The 18,576-nt window shown below is 43.9% G+C and overlaps 7 protein-coding genes across 7 annotated transcripts; 3 read left to right on the top strand and 4 right to left on the bottom strand.

The window, feature by feature from the left end:
* Positions 1–239: 239 nt before the first annotated feature.
* Positions 240–3,582, top strand: V865_005258 (uncharacterized protein; the record flags this gene model as incomplete). Its single annotated transcript, XM_066229031.1, has 9 exons — positions 240–524; positions 584–763; positions 830–1,179; positions 1,264–1,335; positions 1,415–1,538; positions 1,610–2,101; positions 2,184–2,276; positions 2,348–2,860; positions 2,950–3,582. 9 exons carry the CDS (start codon positions 240–242, stop codon positions 3,580–3,582), a joined length of 2,742 nt encoding a protein of 913 aa, XP_066085128.1.
* A 517-nt stretch (positions 3,583–4,099) lies between these two features.
* On the bottom strand, positions 4,100–5,115 carry V865_005257 (uncharacterized protein; the record flags this gene model as incomplete). Its single annotated transcript, XM_066229030.1, has 3 exons — positions 4,100–4,616; positions 4,713–4,993; positions 5,077–5,115. 3 exons carry the CDS (start codon positions 5,113–5,115, stop codon positions 4,100–4,102), a joined length of 837 nt encoding a protein of 278 aa, XP_066085127.1.
* Positions 5,116–5,649: 534 nt separating this feature from the next.
* On the top strand, positions 5,650–6,828 carry V865_005256 (uncharacterized protein; the record flags this gene model as incomplete). The annotated part of the gene is made up of 4 exons (XM_066229029.1): positions 5,650–5,737; positions 5,857–5,946; positions 6,027–6,170; positions 6,251–6,828. 4 exons carry the CDS (start codon positions 5,650–5,652, stop codon positions 6,826–6,828), a joined length of 900 nt encoding a protein of 299 aa, XP_066085126.1.
* Positions 6,829–7,332: 504 nt separating this feature from the next.
* On the top strand, positions 7,333–9,069 carry V865_005255 (uncharacterized protein; the record flags this gene model as incomplete). Its single annotated transcript, XM_066229028.1, has 7 exons — positions 7,333–7,425; positions 7,523–7,757; positions 7,878–7,960; positions 8,060–8,256; positions 8,357–8,439; positions 8,507–8,839; positions 8,933–9,069. The coding sequence occupies 7 exons, from the start codon at positions 7,333–7,335 to the stop codon at positions 9,067–9,069; spliced, it is 1,161 nt and encodes a 386-aa protein (XP_066085125.1).
* Positions 9,070–9,404: 335 nt separating this feature from the next.
* On the bottom strand, positions 9,405–9,782 carry V865_005254 (uncharacterized protein; the record flags this gene model as incomplete). Its single annotated transcript, XM_066229027.1, has 1 exon — positions 9,405–9,782. One exon carries the CDS (start codon positions 9,780–9,782, stop codon positions 9,405–9,407), a length of 378 nt encoding a protein of 125 aa, XP_066085124.1.
* A 1,584-nt stretch (positions 9,783–11,366) lies between these two features.
* Positions 11,367–11,884, bottom strand: V865_005253 (uncharacterized protein; the record flags this gene model as incomplete). Its single annotated transcript, XM_066229026.1, has 2 exons — positions 11,367–11,704; positions 11,809–11,884. 2 exons carry the CDS (start codon positions 11,882–11,884, stop codon positions 11,367–11,369), a joined length of 414 nt encoding a protein of 137 aa, XP_066085123.1.
* A 986-nt stretch (positions 11,885–12,870) lies between these two features.
* On the bottom strand, positions 12,871–16,028 carry V865_005252 (uncharacterized protein; the record flags this gene model as incomplete). The annotated part of the gene is made up of 9 exons (XM_066229025.1): positions 12,871–13,181; positions 13,246–14,372; positions 14,436–14,588; positions 14,648–14,950; positions 15,023–15,162; positions 15,222–15,283; positions 15,351–15,468; positions 15,535–15,599; positions 15,728–16,028. The coding sequence occupies 9 exons, from the start codon at positions 16,026–16,028 to the stop codon at positions 12,871–12,873; spliced, it is 2,580 nt and encodes an 859-aa protein (XP_066085122.1).
* Between the last annotated feature and the right edge of the window lie 2,548 nt (positions 16,029–18,576).

Raw genomic sequence — 18,576 nt, 5'->3', positions numbered from 1 at the left:
AGATCGCCGCAGGGTAGGGAGGGTAAGCAGTATGACGTGGCATTGATTTGAGACTGTTATCACTGATCGCATCTCCCTGTGCCGTACCTGAATGGAGATTTCTGAAATCCAGTGAAATCTTGTTGAATTTTGAATTTTGTTTGACTGTCAGGATCATGTTGAGCGGTCTTACATACCTTTTGTCTTGCAAACCATCAACTGGGTAGAACAGTATACCAGTCACGCCAATACTTCCAACGATGTCCGGCGTATCGACTACCTACCCGCTGCATCGAATACGATTCTACGATCACACTCCATCACCTATCACATCTCTTTCCTTCGCACCTCTGCCATTACCTCCACCTCGAGGTCCTGCTGCTTCTTCGTCAAAGGGCAAGTCGAGGGACGGCCAACAGCAGCACACCAACCATAAAGATGAATTCGGTGTCCTGATATTAGCGAGAGAGAATGGAGAAGTCGAAGTTTGGGACTATGTAAGGGATGAAGAGGGGAATATGAGTGGGAACTGGGTGTTGAAGAAGGTAAGTCACAAGGTCTTCACCCGCCTCTTATCGATGCTGATAAATTGATTGATTGATAGACTCTACCACCTACCCTGACCCACCCTACTGTCTCATCCATCGCACTGGTCATCAGAGACCCATTGAACTTCCATAAGAAATCATATTCTGTACCTAAACTAGAAGATTTGAGGTTGTTCACTGCTGGATCCGACTCTAATGATCTAACCGAAAGATGTCTAATCACCGGTAGAATCCTTGTAAGTCAGCATATTACTTATCTGAACGTTGGTGTATACCTGACTGAGAGCTGAATCATTCAATAGCAAACATACGATATACCTTCACCTCCTCTATGGACACTTTCCGTCGCTCCCACTCAAGACCTTCTATGTCTCTCGAGCTCTTCTTCAACACTTCATTTCCTGAGTATCCCCCCTCCAACAATGTTCAACAAATCTCCCGCTCTCGAACCTCCTCCATCAGAGTTATTACGATGTGATACTCTCCCATCAAGAACAAGGACAGTATCAATTGCATGGGGCGTACCGAAACTTGTCAAGTCTTCCGATACCGTTACCAATTCCGAGTCTGAGGGTGAATATGAATGGAGGAATACATATTTGATTACGGGTAATTCCGATTCATCATTTAGGAAATGGGAATTACCTCCTCCGTTCGATCCGTCTAAACCCAATCAGAGCAATAGAGTTACATTGAAATCTAGAGCTGTATTGGAGAAGTTGGCAAAATCAGGTAGAGGAGGCAAGAAAGCTGGTACAGCAGCCGGAAATCAAAGAGGAACAATCGTATGGGGCGTGGGCGTATTACCGTACGTATACGGTCATAAAGCCAAGAAAATTTTGATGGTCTTGTTCAGACTTCAGCTGATATCTGATGATATTTTGTAGTGATCATAATTTCGTTACATCCGATTCGTTGGGAAATGTCACGTTCTGGGATGGACAAAGTATGGCTCAACAACAGCATTTCAGAGCTCATAAAGCAGATGGGATGTGTCTTACAATTGGTCCAGTGAGTATACCTATATCTAGTTACTGATATTATACCTCATCAATCAGCTGATCCTATGAATATCTCAATAGGGCGGTCGAAGTGTTTTCACCTCCGGACCTGATCAAAGGATATGTCAATTCGTCAATGTGCCCTCAACCTCCGGATCAGGTTCTCAATGGGTATTGACAACTAGTAAACGAGTTCATTCTCACGATGTTAGAGCTTTGGCTGTATTCCCCCCATATACACCTTTTTCCGGTACCAGCATAAATCCTGGATACGCACCGGTGATAGCTTCAGGAGGATGGGACATGTCTCTTACATTTACATCCGCTGGCACGCCTGATTCCGGCTCGTCTTTATTGGTGAAGAATCCACTAGGTAAATTCAAGGGCGCGAGTGGATCGAGGGTGACGTTCGAAGAGTCTTTCTCAAGGAAGATGGGTTATATGACGGACGGAAGGGTACAGTTTGCTCCTCAGGCTAGATTATTATTGGGTAGGAAAGACAGAAGCGTGGGTGTTTGGAAGGTATTAGAGGATGAACAGGGCTGGGAGAAGGTGCTGGAGATAGAATTGAAGGTGGGTCAACTTTCTCTTGAACGTATCATCATCAGTGAGTCTGGTGTATCTAGCTAATGACATGACTGGTTGAACACGATAGCTCCGAACCAATCTTATCTCCTCGTCCATATCGCCTAATGGAAAATGGTTAGCTGTTTCTGATCTATACGAAACTAAGCTTTTCCAATTATCCGTGAGTCTTCTCACACATTTCAGATTGCTCAGATAGTTCATCTTTATCTAATTTCCCGCTGAAAATTGCAGTCGCAAGGGAACGCTATCCGACCCTTACGTGTCAAATCATTCTTATCAACTCTAACATCTTCAATCCAATTAGAACACTTATCAATCCCCTCAAAAGGCTGCGGGTCGTCTTCGGTATTGTTTACGAATGATTCTCAAAGATTGATTTTGGGTTTGGTCTCTTCTGGTCAATTGTTGGTTCTGGAATTACCACAAGGTTCAAATGAAGATGAGATCGAGGTGGTCAAGTGTTTCACGAGAGAAGATAAGATTGTAGATGGGCGAGTGGTCAAACCTAAACCCAATGGAACGATGAACGCCAATGGGGATGTTGACATGGAAACTAATGGAGATGAACAAAGTGAAGAGAGTGAAGAGAGTGATGATGACGATGAAGAGGGATTCGGCGGAGGCAGTAAGAGGGAAGAGAACGCCGCTTGGGTTTCTTGTTTAGCCGTTAGTGAGGATAATCAATGGTTGGCTGCGGGTGATTTGGAGGGGAGAGTGGGAATTTGGAATTTGGATACTTTGCAGGTGAGCTCTTAAATCTTCTCTCCCACCGCCATGTTCTGTCCCAGGGATCAATCATCATTCATACTAACTATGTCGATTGCATATCCTAGCTTCACGCTACCTTACCTACTTTACCATATCCACCTAAGACACTATCATTCCCACCTTCTTCATCACCAATCCTAATCCTCGCTTTACCGACCAATACATTCCAATTGTACAACCTCGAACAACGTAAATTACTCGCACCCTCGCCAGCGGGTCAATTGAACGAATTACACCGTTCTTTAGCTTCCCTTCATACACCTCTAAGTGGATTGACCTTTGCCCCCGGCCAAGGTGGTAAATCAGGAAACGTAAAGATGTTGATATGGGGTTCAGATTGGATGGTGACTTGTCATCTGAATTTGGATAAAATCATGAATGTTAAGAATAGACGATCATCAATTTCAATTTCGGTGAATGGATCACCTGCTGCAGGGGGAAGAAATGGATCGAAGAAGAAAAGAGCAAGAGAAGCTAAACTTGCTAGAGATCATCTAGACACTCCTAGTGTAGCCGAGGAAGGAGAAGGAGAGATGGAGATTAAAGTGATCAGAGATAGATTTAAATCGATCTTAGCTATTGGATGGTTGGGACAAGGACAGGGACAAGGAGAGTTGGGAGTGGTCGAAAGGCCCTTTGGAGATTTTGCGGGAGAGTTGCCAAATGCTTTTTGGTCAGGTGGGTATGGGAGGAGTTAGTATGTTGTTTTGATGCATTATATGAATATACCAATGTACGATGTACAATGCACAATGTCGGTACGGTGACCAAGCGGTGAACATATTACCGAGCAAAATTGAGATTTGCAGTCTTGAGTTGGACTTGATCGTCTTCATTTGTGCTCAGATCTGACAACGTGAATGGATTTTCGACTTTGGATGAATGGATCCTGCTAAATTTTCCATGTCTGAACAGTAAAAATACAATACATGGCAAGAAAGGTTTCTGTCTACTATTCTGATGTGAGATCAAAGTGTACGTATAAGCTATGAGAGCAAGTGAAGATCAAATCAGATGGGACACCCAGCCCGATCCCCACCGGTATCATGAACACCATGGGTGAAGTCAGGGTAGGATTGAATTGATTCGAAGACCCGTGACAGGGACGATAATTATGGGATACACAGAAAGATAAAATAATTTGATTAATAATAGAGTCACTCCAATTCGAGAAGCATCCTTGACCATGTCCAACCTTGTATATGTACAAGTGCATTATCTCCCTCCGCCAAATCCTACTCCATCACCGGGACCAATCGGTTGTCTTACCACACCCCCTCCTCTTGGGTCAGACATTTTTGGACTTTGCGTCTGTCTCTGTCTATCATTCGGAGTTTTCCTTCCATTAGGATTAGGCGTATTTGATCCTGATCGGATTTGAGAAGGTATCAATCCATCCCATGGATCTCTGTCTTTGTTCGGTATTGGACTACCTCTCTTACTTCCACTTCCGCTTCCACTTTTACTATTTCCTCTACTAATCTTTCCTTCCTGTTCATCCACATCGGCACTGGCACCCGATCCAGACCCAGATTCAGGACCAAAGATCCTTTCTCTAGCCAGACGATATTGCTCTTCCCTCTCTTCCAAACTCTTCATCTTCCCATTCCCACCTTTATTGGCACCCTCGTTATTTGACGGAGAGGACGAGGCTGGGCGTCGGAGAAGTTGGACTTTTGGTGTAGGGAGAGGGAGAGGGGAAATTATTTGAGTAGGAGTAGGTCGGGAGTTCCTGAAAAGCAAAGGTAATATCAAAATCAGGATTCATCTTATTTTATATAAAGATCATAAAATTGTAAATGTCAAAAAAAAAACATGATGTACTCACGCACTATCCCATATCTGTCTGTTACTCATCGGTCTATTACCCCTAAACCAATCGTCACCTTCGTCATTTTCTTGTTGCTGCTGCTGCTGTTGGGGATTAGGACGACGCTGTAACAGTGTAGGCTGTTGTGGATGGGAAGAACTCGCTTGTGTTTGTGGTTGTTGACGTTGTGGTGGATTTGGCTGGGAAGGACGAGGTTGAAATGTTTGGGCTTGGGGTCTCAAAGAAGGAAGAGGCGCGGTTTTAGAAGATAATGAGGCGGAAGGAAGTGAAATCTCGGCCTGTAAAGAATACAGAGATACAAATGGTGTCAGCTCACAATACGGTACCGCCTGAGAGCATTTGAAAGATTCATTGCACTTACGGTTTCCCAATCATCTTCTTCTACAGTGCTTGATCCCATCTCACCAATTTACGTTATAAAGAACAGATAGATAATACAATCTCAGTTCAGAATATCGTTGTTGAGCAGACTTGGAGGGTTCCGTTTCACTATTCGGGCCAACCTAAAGATAAAACCTCCAAAATGATGTTTATGTCTGTAGCAATCCCGTAACTCGAGACCGATATGACCCTTGCCCTGTGGAAGCACCTTGTTGGTAATGATCTGGTGATAAAGTCCTGTATAGTCAGAGTCAGTGATGCTAAGAGTATTGGATTGCTGTACATCCCATTTATGCTACCATCTTCTTACTTGCTCTTTTCGCTCTAACTTACAGGTAATAGATGCAAACACGTGGTCACGGGTAATGTCACGTGATTTTCTGTGGATGCTGTTCCTGGTTATATGATAAAAGTTGAACTTTTGAAAGCACAAAGCACATGGAACAACAATAAATCGATACTCGCAAGATCACTCTAGATAACAACTCTTCTGTACCATCACTCGCATACTCACCTCCCAGCCGGATAGAACAGCGGAAGAAAGTACTCCACGATGAGACAGAAACGAGCCAAGACTTACAAGAGAGTCATGGCCCTGTACGTACAGACGTTCGGGTTCAGACATCCTTTTCAGATTTTAGGTGAGTGGGCGTTCTCAGCATCTCTCCTTATGTGAGGAAGCAGTGATCCGTATCGTACATCACTACATCCCATTTCCCTACGAAGACAAGTGCTGATCACTCGCGATTGATCAAAACAGTATCTCACGATGTGCTTCTCGAATCTTCCAAATCCAATATGGACATTGTGAAAGTGTTGGGTGATGTGGTTCAAGGAGAATGTAAGCCTAGTAAGTCAACGTTGTTATCCATATCAAAGAATGTCCTCCATGATGAAATGATACAATCAAGCTTATCTTATGACTCATAGTGATAACGCAATGTTGTATGGAAGCGTTATACGCTTTGGGTAAAGATCATCAGCAAACTACGAATCTTGCCAAAACATTCGAAAGGAGGAGATGTAATCACAGGACTGCTATTGATGGGAATGAGTGTTTAAAAGATGTCATTGGTATGTTCGGTCTACACTCTCCCTTCGATTGATCAACTGCTGTATGACAACATGACCAGTATCTGATGAACACACTTCAGGTCAAACCAACAAACATCGTTATGTCCTCGCCTCTCAGTCCCAAGCACTACGAACATCTTTTGAGACCGTTCCCGGTCTACCTATAATCCATTTTAACCGTACTGGTGTGCTCGTTCTCTCGCCCCCATCTACAGCAACCATACGTGAGAAGAATAAAGGGGAGGAGGCGAGGCGATTGGAAGGTCTGAAAGAGATGGAAGGTGTTGTTGATGGTGGGAATGTAGTTGGAGCTAATCAGCCAGTCAGTCAGCCGGTGATAGGGAGAAAGAAGGTAAAGGGAGTTAACCCGCTTAGTATGAAAAAGAAGAAGAAGGACAAGCAGCAGCAGCAGGAGAATCAGCCGGAAATTCAGAATAAGAAGCATGAAGGGGTTGATGTAGGCAAAAAGAGGAGGAGGGAAGATGATGAAGGACCGGATGATGTAGAAGTGGAAGAGAAGGAGAAGGAGCAGATCGTTGAGGTTGAGACAGATACCAGCGGGAAGAAGAAGAGAAGGAAGAGGAAGAAGAAGTCCGCCGTGGCTGATGCGATTGCCGAATTGAATGCTATGAATGATAGTGGGAGTGAAGGGGAATAGACTTGAGATTTGTATAATACTTTTGCGTCTTGCATGTATAACCCCTTAATCATCTCGTATCGATCCCGTCCATCCAACAGTCAGAGCATCGTGATATATGACCATACAGACATCAAGCATGGGCACATGTTCTTTCCGTAAGTTAATCTTAACCCATAGATATCCTTCCGCATTTCCGTCGGAAGAAGTGGCTTATCTTTTCGAATTTGCACCAAAATAATTTCCCATTTCTCGTCAACAAATCATCCTGGAATTTCCCATTTCCCATTTGCACCGTGCATGTATACGAGTATCTTTATGCAGGAAATGTGACATCAAAGCACGGCTGTTGATCTTTTATGGTTTCTGTCATCGTCCGGAGGGTCCGAAATCTGCGCTGAATCGTCAATTCTCAGGTCGGATCGAACTCTACTAGGATACCCACAGATATACTTGCCAAAGATCGCATCTCATCCCATTTTATCGAACGGAAAACAAAGATCTCGATTCTGAAGAGCTGCCAACATGTCATCGTCCGAACAGCCTAGAAGACTGATCTGCTGTATAGGTACCGGGGGTACCATCGCTTCTGAACCTACCGAGGGGGGTCTTGCTCCTGTGAGTACCTGTCCACAATCTCCTCTTTTCAGTTTCTTACTCGTATATGATCCCTTCATAACGAATTATGATGTTGATCTTTCTAATCATCTCTTAGACTCGCCAAGATACGTTCTTTCGACGAATCCGATCCCATCCCTCTCTGACCTCTCCAAGCCATTTCGACTCTTCGAGCGTATCATTCTCCTCGCCGGTCCTTACACAGCAGGTAGGCAAGAATATCCGATATCCACGATTGATCACGCCCGAATTGGACGATCAAGGGACCAATGTAGAGTATGAGATCTTGGATTTGGATAGGCATCTGGATAGTAGTGAGATGACTCCTAGTGGTGAATTGATCTTTCCTTGCCTCTACTTCCAAAATACAAATATCCAGCCAACAATATCGTGATGAAAACACTACATGGAAAGAAGGAATTTGAAGCTAATCAAGTGCTGTTCTACAATAGAATGGAATATAATAGCTTCGCTGGTCTATGAGAATTGGGATAATTACGATGGTTTCGTAATCTTATCTGGTACAGACACTCTAGTAAGCCTCCTACATTATCACCCTTGAGGCCGTCCCGATATATGATGCCTATGCGTAGTGGACATATCGTATGCTCATCTATCTCCTTTACCTCCTTAGGCATACACAGCGGCAATTCTTTCCTTCCTTTTCCTAGACGCCGGTAAACCTATCATCGTGACCGGTGCTCAAATCCCATTATCCCGACCAAGATCAGATGGGTGGAGTAATATATTCGATTCGTTGTTTGTGACTGGAACTCTGGACTTTGCGGGTGTAGGAATAGTGTTCAATCATCAGCTTTTGAGGGGTACTAGGTGAGTATGCCTGACTATCTTACAGTTCTCCGCATACAGATCGTCATCCACTAATCATCTGTCGGACTCCGTTCCTATTACGCTTCACACCGTTTATCAGAGCAACCAAAAGCAGTCCCAACTTGTTCTCAGCATTCACCACTCCCTGTGTACCTCCTTTAATCAACTTCAACGTGAAGATCAGTATGTCCATTTTAGTTATATCCACCGTATATAGTATGTTCTCTTACTAATATCACCTCGTAAATAGCCTACGATCAATCATATCCCCTCACGACTCGTTCAGCAAATCGTCCACCACCTCTTGTCCCGCTATTGACTTCACCATCAGTGCTGTCCATCCATATATACCCAGGAATGACCGGATCCTTGCTGGAAGCTCAAATCGAGGCTGTACCAACGTGTAAAGCAGTCATCATCTCTGCATACGGTTCGGGCAATCTGCCGATAAACGAACATTCTGGTGTATTGCTCAGTCTTAAGAGGATGGTAGAGAAAGAGATATTGGTGGTGGTCATTAGCCAATGTGGGATACCGAATGTTTATCCTTTGTACACCCAGGGAAGGACCTTGTTGAGTATTGGTAAGTCGACTTGAATCCACTCTCACTGATTGATGTTTTTCGGTCATATTGAATGAGGCTTACATGTTGGATTGTTTATCTTATAACATACAGGCGTATTACCAGGCTATGACCTGATGCACGAAGCTGCCTTCGCCAAATTGATATGGTTAGTCTCGAGACCTGAATTGACGTTCAAGCAAAGACAGGAATTATTCGAAACGCCTATAGTGGGAGAAATGTCGAAGTGATTGGACACGGGCTCGTATCTTGTGTGATTAAAGAATACTAACTTTGTCGGACGGGCTATATTTGTATGTACAGATGCAACCTCGTGGTACCATAACATGAGACATCCACTCAATCATGCATACTCATCATATCTCTTCTCATCAACCTCGTAGACTCGCGTAGATTTACTAAAATACTGAACTGAACACTTTGATCGACCAGACCAAGAGAAGAAGAACTATGAAAGGAAGTATCCCTTCGTCAGTAATACGATACTATATTGATTCTGCCTCCAGCAAAACACTTGCATATTCTTACTTACTCTCTAGATCGGTACTGCTTGTCTCACGGTCGATCATCTTTGAGGGTTCCTACCCGCATGATAGAAACTCAAAGCCTCTGAGACATCCAATTTCACATCATTTCGTAGATCTCCTTGAATTCCTTGAGCCGCAATGGCAGCTTCGACGTCACCCCACATCAAAGCCCCTTGCGCGTTGGTAGTCTGAACTCGAGAGTTCATCATCGAGGTCTTCCACATATACTCCCCTTGACCTTGGGGATTGGTCACTTGAAGATTGAAACGGGCCCATTGTCCCGTACCAGTATAAGCAGGTTCAACATCGACAGTCAAAGTTTCTTCGTTCGTGCCCCCAACAGCACTCCATGTGTAGGTGATACTTCTAGGAGATCTAGTGGTGCTGAGGACTGTCGTTCTGTTACCTGCTGACATGGTTGATGTATTGATTTGTAGTAGTAGCTGGTCAAAGTATTGTGTTCGTCAGTTGGACAATGGGGGAAAGTGTTGTTTGAGTTTGTCGTGAGAGAATTGTTATAATGCAAAAAGAGAGAAGCAGGTTTGCTCAAATCGTAAATTCAAGTCTTATTTATACCTGACAAGTGATATAAGCCTTCCAGGAAATGATAGTGAGAATGAATTGTTGGTCTTCCCAAAGAAGAGGAGAATGTCAAATGTCAAATGTCGAAGGTGGAACGTCGAATGTCGATCCCAAAGCCTAAAAAGGTAAAGTCAGTCCGCAGGGACCCGATTCAGTCATCCCAATCTACAAAATCATTCTTTTTCATTTCTTTTGAATTAGAAGACTTCAAGGGATTTAGTAAATTTTTGGAATATGCGAAGTATCTTAGTGGAGTTGATTCCGATTCAAACCCACATGTTGTTCAGCCGCATACGAAGATGATGTAGCGCAGCGTATCAAATCATAGCTGCTGTACAGTATAATGCATATATTTCAGTTTTTGAAGCTGCCTTCTAAGCGCTAGAATATTGTGCTCATAGGCTCACAGCTGAGCAGGGAAGCGCATCATTGCACATCCTCCTCCCCATTCATCTGAGAATAACTCCCAAGGCATAGGCTTCGAATTTAGAGAACTGATATTCAGTATTCCCAAAATTTATTTCGACAATTTAGAAAAATTAAATTGATACAGTATACAACATTTCGCAACAGAAGGCCATTGCGGTAGCAGTACTGTACGGTTCTGTACAAAAAATTCATTCTGCCACAACAAGGTTTTGTTTCGTATGTCAGTCAAAGAGCACAATGTACTGGATCTGAAATTGTAACCACAGTACAGTGAGGCATGTACATGAAAAGGTTTAAGGATAGAACGAAAAATTGGAGGTTGATCTGAAGCGCGAATCGGCAAAAGGAGGTTGATCTTCTTGTTTCACTTGCCTACTGTACGATGACTCGTCTGAACTGCTATGTAAGCGATCGGTATCGGGCTGATCTCAATCGTACAATATATTCTTCGTCCTCAAAAGTGCAGGTTCGGTGTGGGCACTGACATATAAGTCACGGGTGTTGAATAAATGTAAAATACTGTAACGAGTAGAGCAGCTGTCAATATTGTTAGATGATCCACTGTTGTCCGTCAATCAGACACTCGGTGGACGATATATTACTGACCTACAGGTCTATTGAATAGGAGAAAATGAGGTAAGTATTTTTTCCCTTTTTCCAATCGGCCTGAGCAGTGCACCACAGATCCTTTATTTTGACATATCAACATCGTTATGATATCTTCAAGAGAAAGGTTCGTTTTTTCTATGATTCGACTTGGTGGCCGAACAAAGCAACAGCCTCAATTGACCTGTGAATGGGTGCCTCGAATGACTGTCCGAGGGAGTGTCCAGCTTACTGTGTGGATGGCCTGAACCATTCCTGATCCCAAGTGCCGCATCAAGTTAAGGTAACTTACTGTTTATAATACATTTATAATGAGGTGCAATGTATCCATCATCTTTTTTCAACATGTCATCATGAAAATAAGCCTCTGTTGAGTGAACCATTTATATATTCTGCGATCCTCCAAAGAGACTACTGAATCCTGCTTCCTCTTGGGCAGTAATGGTCTGGCCACTCTTTGTCCTTGCGATAATCGTTTCCCAAGGCTCTTTAGAAGCTTCCAGGAATTTTCTGTCCTCAGTGGAAGCACCAACTCTCATTATCTTGAAGTTTGTACTGTAGTACGTCAAATCAAGTTCGTCAGCACCATTATTGGGACAGCAGCTCAACGCCGAGAAAAGTTTCCCTAGTGGATCAGGATTTTCGATTCTCGAACATGACATCGTAAGTGAAGTATTGGCTCGTCTAGCTCTTGCATTCCAAGTCGAGATAGTTCGCTTGACTGCCATGTGGGTTGCAAAATGCATCATTGACTTTTCATACTCGCCCTTCAAGCTTGACGGATCTAGCGAATCAATCTTATGGTCTTTATATAGGGATATATACTCCTGAGTTTGACAGCGGTACCGAACAACCCTAGTTTATATCGTTCGATTTTCCTTGCGAATGTTGCATCTTCCATTGACAGATCTTTTGGATCGACGAGGTTATGCCGGTAATCCTTTGGGTATCGCGGTAGGAAGCCTATTTGTATTTGGGCTGTAGGGTACAAGGAACTGTCTACGCAAGGTTCAACAGGTTTCCATCCGTCATAATTCATTTGTTCAGTTCGGGTATATGGATCATGGGTACTTCTCTGCACATGTAAAGTAAGACAACAATATCCTATTAGCGCAATCACTGATATAGACGATACTCACTTGGGGCATGATATGGGGATATTGATTTGCTGATGACAGAAACAAGGAACAACGTTAGAAAACGGTGGCAAATATCTCGAACTCAAAGAAAGAGGATGCCAATACTACTATGTATACATAACCATATTAGATGGTGAATCAATAGTGCGGAGAAGGCATCAGAGAGAGGACAAAGATCTGTAACATCGTGCAATTTGCCACACAATGTCGTTCAAAGGCTTTGACGGAGCCCTCTGGTTCAGTATGACGCCTCGGCACCTTTGATTTGTTGTCTGAACAAGGTTGCATATATTCTGTGACTCGGTTCTATGGTTTGATATCTTAGTTTCGAGTCATCAGGCTGAAATGCATCGCTCGCTTCGCCTGATTGATTTTCGGTGCATCAAACGAAACAGCACGTCCATCAAGACATCTTCTGATTACCATGACTTTCAACTAGAGCAGGGCCCCACGGGCATACATGATGCCAAGCATCAAATCCTCCCCATTTCATCGCTTATCACTGTCCAGGTATATTCGCTAAATCCTTGTGTATCTCTTTGTACGAATCATGTATTTCATGTGTATGCATTACTTCATCTAATCTAAGCTAAACGACTAAAAATTAATCTACTAATTTCAGGAAAATGGATCATATCCATGCAAGAGAGAAGAAAGGCCAACATATTTAGTTGTATTCGTAAACTGTAAGATATCAATTATTGTCCATCGTCCATCATCTTGTAAGACCTCTCCTCGCAATTAAGATTTATCGCATATTGACAGGTTGGTAAGTCTGTTGAGTAGGCCAAGCAGCCGCAGCCCCTTGCGGCGCAGGATAATGATGTCCGTCATCCGAGTGATCATCCCTATATGGAGTTGATGATCCGCTCAATCCATATCCAGAGTGGGACTGTGGTATCCTAGAGGCTAAATCGGCGGTGGCCATCGTATCAACCGAGTGAGTTCGAGAGTGGGCCGCGAAGGGAGCGGCGACAGAGGATGATCCGTGATTATCAAATGCTGCCATAGGGTAAGCTTGTGGCTGATGAGATGGAGTGGCGTATCCTTCTTTGTATGCTATCAAAAATGGTATTGGTCAGCACATTCTGCTTCATTGTTACTGGTATAGTGAATTACTCACCACCTGCAGCACCATCATCCCAACCACCTTGAACGTTCCTCTGATCATACCAACCTTTCTCGTTCGCAGCCGCACCGGTCTTCTTCTTTCTCAAACAGAAGAATAAAATCAAAGCAGCAAGTCCAACAGCCGCTCCGATACCTACACCAATTCCAATCCCAATCTTCGCACCACTCGATAGGCTTGATGAGCCCGAGGCAGCATCGGCATTAGCATTGGTCACCGAGGTGTCGGTCGCTTTGCCAGCAGAGGCAGTGGAAGCTTCATCGGAACCAGCAGTGGTCGAAGTAGTATTCTGCTGAACGACCTGTTTCCAGTGTTTCTTCTTTATGATATCAGAGGCTTTTTCGGCGATACCGTAGGTGACGGCCATGGTGTGTGCAGAGATATGCAATGGCGCAATGGAAGTGTCGATCACTCGTAAATTACCGGTACCGTATACTGTCAAAGTGGTATCTACCACACCACCTGAATCTTTAGGTAACATCGAACAAGTTCCCATTGGATGGTATTCGGTACCGCAGTTGGTCTTGGTATAGTTGTTCAAAGCGTCACCGGTGACGGTAGGACCAGGGTATACTTCGGTGATCATGACGTCGCTGAGGGGTGAAGCGGCTGCGAGTCTTCTGGCAAAAGCAGATCCATAAGACATGATATCGATATCATATCCTACACCGAAGTAGTCTGGGTTGATATCAGGTTGAGTGAAAGGATCAGTCGATGAGATCAAGATCTTTCCTCTAGACCATGGATGTTGAAGTGCGACCTGAATGCCCATTTCATTTCCGCCTTTACCAAGCATAGTAAGGATAATCTCCAATTGACCGACATCGGAAGTGAACCATTGTTGCATGATATTGTATTGCGCCTTCAATCCGGTGACCACGGTGTCGGGGAGATCAAGCCATGATTTGACGTTGGCAACAGTGGTGTCCATTTGGTCGGCGATGTTGGTAGCGTAAGAGGTAGCTTCGTCTTCTGAGTCCATAACGTCATTCATGGAAGGATAACCCACAGCCTCGTTTACATACGTCCAAAGACCAGTCTTGTAGTTATCGTATTCGGTTTGAGCTGAAGCTTTGAGGTCGGCAGAGGTACTCAGGTTGTTCCAAGTGAAAGTTCCTTGTCTATATATCAGGCACAATTAGTTATTCTCAGCATAAAATCCTCTAAGCGTTTATTTTACTTACGGGGTAGACCAGTACATGGAGTATGAAACGTGATCTTGCAAGTTGAAACCGACAGGGAGATCCAGCTTGGTATCGATGTTGAGACCGTCAAGGGTTTCCGCCGGTCCGATACCAGACAATTGAAGGATTTGAGGACTTCCAACAGTACCACCGCTATACGAGAAAAAATCAGCTTACGCAAATAAGAACAAATGCAGAGAGAACGAACTTACGCAAGTAAAACCTCCTTGTTGGCTTGGACTGAATAGCTCTGCGCACCTTTGCTAGCTTGGAAGGTCACACCACTCGCAATGATATTTCCACTTGCATCTTTCGTGCCATTGAAGATGACTTCAGTCACCTGTTGACCAGTCAAGATGACCAAGTTGGACCTGGGTGGAAGGGGATCGATATAACCAGCTTTGGAATCTGATCGAGTTTGATTCTTGACATTGATGGTGGAAGTGGACAACCATGCTCCTCTCGAAACACCAGCAGCGTTATCGATGGATTGGAATCCCAAGGTGATCCATGCACTGATGGGTCACAATCAAAATCAGTATTCACTCATCGACTATTGTGTAAAATGGGGAAGAAGCGAGACTCACGGGATCCACTTGGCCACTTCGTCGAATATATATTGGGTGTGACCAACTTGAATGGGACCGCCGGAGCCATGCAAAGAAGGATCGGAAGTCATCGAGAATTTGCTTTTGACATCGGCAGTGGGAGCAGTGTAATTTTCGGACTAAAATGAACCGTCAATTAGATCTTTATTCATTGACCTTGTGGAGTTATCATACTAACCTTTTTGATATATTTGTTGATCTCATCCCAATCCCAGGTCTCGTCGGTGTTAGGGTTAAGAGCTGATCAATAGTTTTACAGTCAGTCTCGATACTTGGTTGCACGTGAGAGTGATGAGAATATACTCACTCGCCCAGGCATCAAATTCGGGTTCACTCGGTCTACCCCAGAACATTCCGTTGATAGCACCCGAACCACCCAAACCTTTTCCTCTTGGCCAGTATTTTGTAGCACCCCCAGAATCGGTCTACAGTAGGTTCAATATCCAGTCAGTATATGCTATCGTTCATAGCACATGTAGAAATCGGCTCACTTGTGCTACAGTGTTATAAGCCCAATCATACGCTGAACCAGTCAACGAGTTCAAATATGAGTAACCTACAAGCATGGCGTGCACAAATTGTCAGCTTTTCATCCTTGGTGCAGAAATCGGATATTCCAAGCAATTTTTAGGCCCCTTTCCTTGAACGTCACAACGCCAAAGATAACACAAAAGCGGAACATACCTGGAGTATCAATCTTCGCTTCTACATCTGAACCATCCCCACCAGCTTCTATACACAGTACCGTGACATTTGACCATTCGCTCAATCTGGCAGCTAACGTCAAGCCCGCTACACCACCGCCCGCGATCACGAAATCATACGAATTGCCATCTACTTTTGAGGCGTCTGAGATGATTTCTCTTTTGAAATTACTCCTGTGGGGGTTATTTATATTATGAGGGTGTAATTCTCTCTTGGATGGGTCGAAGGCGACAGCCGTCGATGATAATATCGATATTATCAATGAAGTTGAAAATATCATTTTGAGACAGAGATGGAAGAAGCGCGTAGCTAGCTGCCACTGTTAGATGGGAGTCGTAAGGTCGTTTTGAGTAGTTCGTATCTTCGTGAGTTTATTATCTGACGTATGAAAATATTAATGTTTAGCTGTCTATGAAATGTCTTCTGCTTATTGAATGTATATATGTGGATTTATCGATGGAAATGATGTATTGGGTGAAGGTAAACGCGAGAAGGAAAAAGTTGCTCACCTATATATATATATATCAAAAGAGAGATCTGCTTGATCGTTAAGTCCGCAAATGAGAGATACGAAAGTGTGGGGTATACGGAGAGAAGAGGAGAAAGCGAGAGTAGATGCTGTGTTATGGGTGACTGGTCTTGTCCAATTTGATCCAATAGTAGACGGAGGAGATGAGAGATTGAGAGATGATCTGGTGGTGGTTGTTATTGTCTTGGCCGTATCACGTCAATGTCGGATCGGGACGGGACGCGAGAGAGGAAGAGCAAGGAAATCACGGATCAATGTGAAACGTTATTCTCCTCTTGTTGGTCTCGTTCCTTTGATACACTCGGACTGCCCACAGCTCTGCCTGTTCACAACCTTATGATGATGATTGTCAATTGTCGATTGAGAAGAAAAGAGAAAAGATATATTATATATACAAAGCATGCAAAGATGCAGCCTGTGGATAGGATGATAGATTGGCCCTTGAGCTTTATTGGCGTTTCCTCCGAATTTTGTTTGGAATTTTTCGTTGTCTGCTTGGCTGCTGTACCTGTTTATCCAACCTCGGAGAAGGAACCTGACTTGACTCGGTTCCTACAGTACAGTACAGTGCTGTTTCTGACGTGATGTGGTATGCATGAACGCAAAAGCTGTGCTTCACCCAGGAAAAATCATTGACCGTATCCTATATCCCTTATCAACCGCAAGCCGCTGATGTCTTTTCTCCTTTGTTGACAAAAATAATGAAATCTTTCGCTTTCCCTCCTCCTCGCGGTGCAAGTGTTAAACTCCGATCTTTGTGTCTTTCACCCAAATCACACGTTTTAGCTCAATTAACTCCTTGTTGCGTGTCTGCCAAGCACAATCAAATTCCCATACTTCAGACACGGGACGAGTGTTGTTTGTGTCGTTGTTTACCCTGGATTCATTCAGGAGAGACAGGCGGGTTTAACCGAGTGACGAAACTCGAGAGAGGACACATGCTTGTTCTAGTCACTCGTATGCACAGATTCTGCTTCCTACACTCGCATTTGCTCACCGCATACAATGGGACTATCAGTGAAACTCATTTGCCCGCATAGCAACATCATGTATGTGCGGCGAAATGATCATTACGGCCGTCAAGGTTGAGCAACCGAACGGGTTAATGTTAATTTCGGCTCGGATTCGTTTGGTTTCCCTTTGACCTACGTGATTGATTTTCCAAGGATCATGCCTGTAAATAAGCCACTCTTCTTCATACACATCATCATGCCTGACCAAGCCGTGACTGAACACTGATCAATTAGCAGACAGGTTGTCAACCACCGTCTTTGATGCAGGAGTCTGGTCGACGATGGTATTGGAACTCATTGGAACAAGGGGTGTTACGGTTTATCAATCTCGTCTGAATGAAAGGACGTCGACGTTCCCTTTAGTCTTAACCTCCATGGACCCAAAAAGGACTATCGCTGGTGAACTATCACTTCACTCTGGACGAGTGAAGTGAATTCCACAAAGAGGTCCAATGAACTAGAGCAGTAACAATGTCAACGAACTCTCACTAGTATCACTGACGTTATACTTACGCTCAGACCGATTGAGAGGCCGAATGAAGGTGTAAGAAAGTTTGCCACCAAGATTTCGAAGCTTCTCTGGCTGGTTTTGGATTTTGCCCTTTCCATGCGAAATAATCATCTACAAATGTCATAGTGGATGACCATTGATCTTTGGGTAAATCCTTATACGTGTCATAGAAATATTCTACATGTTTCACAGTGTTCCACTTTTAAAACACAAGATTCTACTGGTTAACCATCACCAATCGTTAGTGATGACGTTATCGCACTCACACATTGCCAGCATAACTCATCTCCCACAGTTCCTCTGAGTCTTGTATATCAGATTCTGACATTCGGAATGAGTCGCATCTTCATTTCGATGGCAACAAGAAGGATCCTTGTTTTTGGTTTTTCCAGAAAATCTCGCACCGCTGTGACTATTGTCAGCTTTCAGGGGACAAGCGCATTTGGTGGCCTTGGCGTTTACGGTGTTGTAATAGTGATCCGTTCCTTGGGAGCTCATTGAAATCAGTGCAACCTATAAGTTGTTACGACCTGGATGAGAGGTAAAATGAGAATCTCCTTATCTGAGGAGGAAGTCTGCATACGTGTCCACAGTTTATACCGTACTTTCTTGCGCAATTGTCAACGGGGAAAGAACGAGCGGCACTTTTCTCAACCTATCATCTAATGCCAGTTCAAAGGATCTGTGTTTCGCACTTCAACGTCAGATCACTGCATCAGACAAGCTCCACTGCCTTTCTTCGAGAGAACAAGGTAAGCTGATACACTCGTCCTTC

This window comes from Kwoniella europaea, chromosome 1 (assembly GCF_036810445.1).
Source record: "Kwoniella europaea PYCC6329 chromosome 1, complete sequence".
In the NCBI taxonomy this organism is placed as follows: domain Eukaryota; kingdom Fungi; phylum Basidiomycota; class Tremellomycetes; order Tremellales; family Cryptococcaceae; genus Kwoniella; species Kwoniella europaea.
The sequence above is the reverse complement of the archived record's forward strand: the minus strand, read 5'-3'. Positions and strand labels throughout refer to the sequence as shown.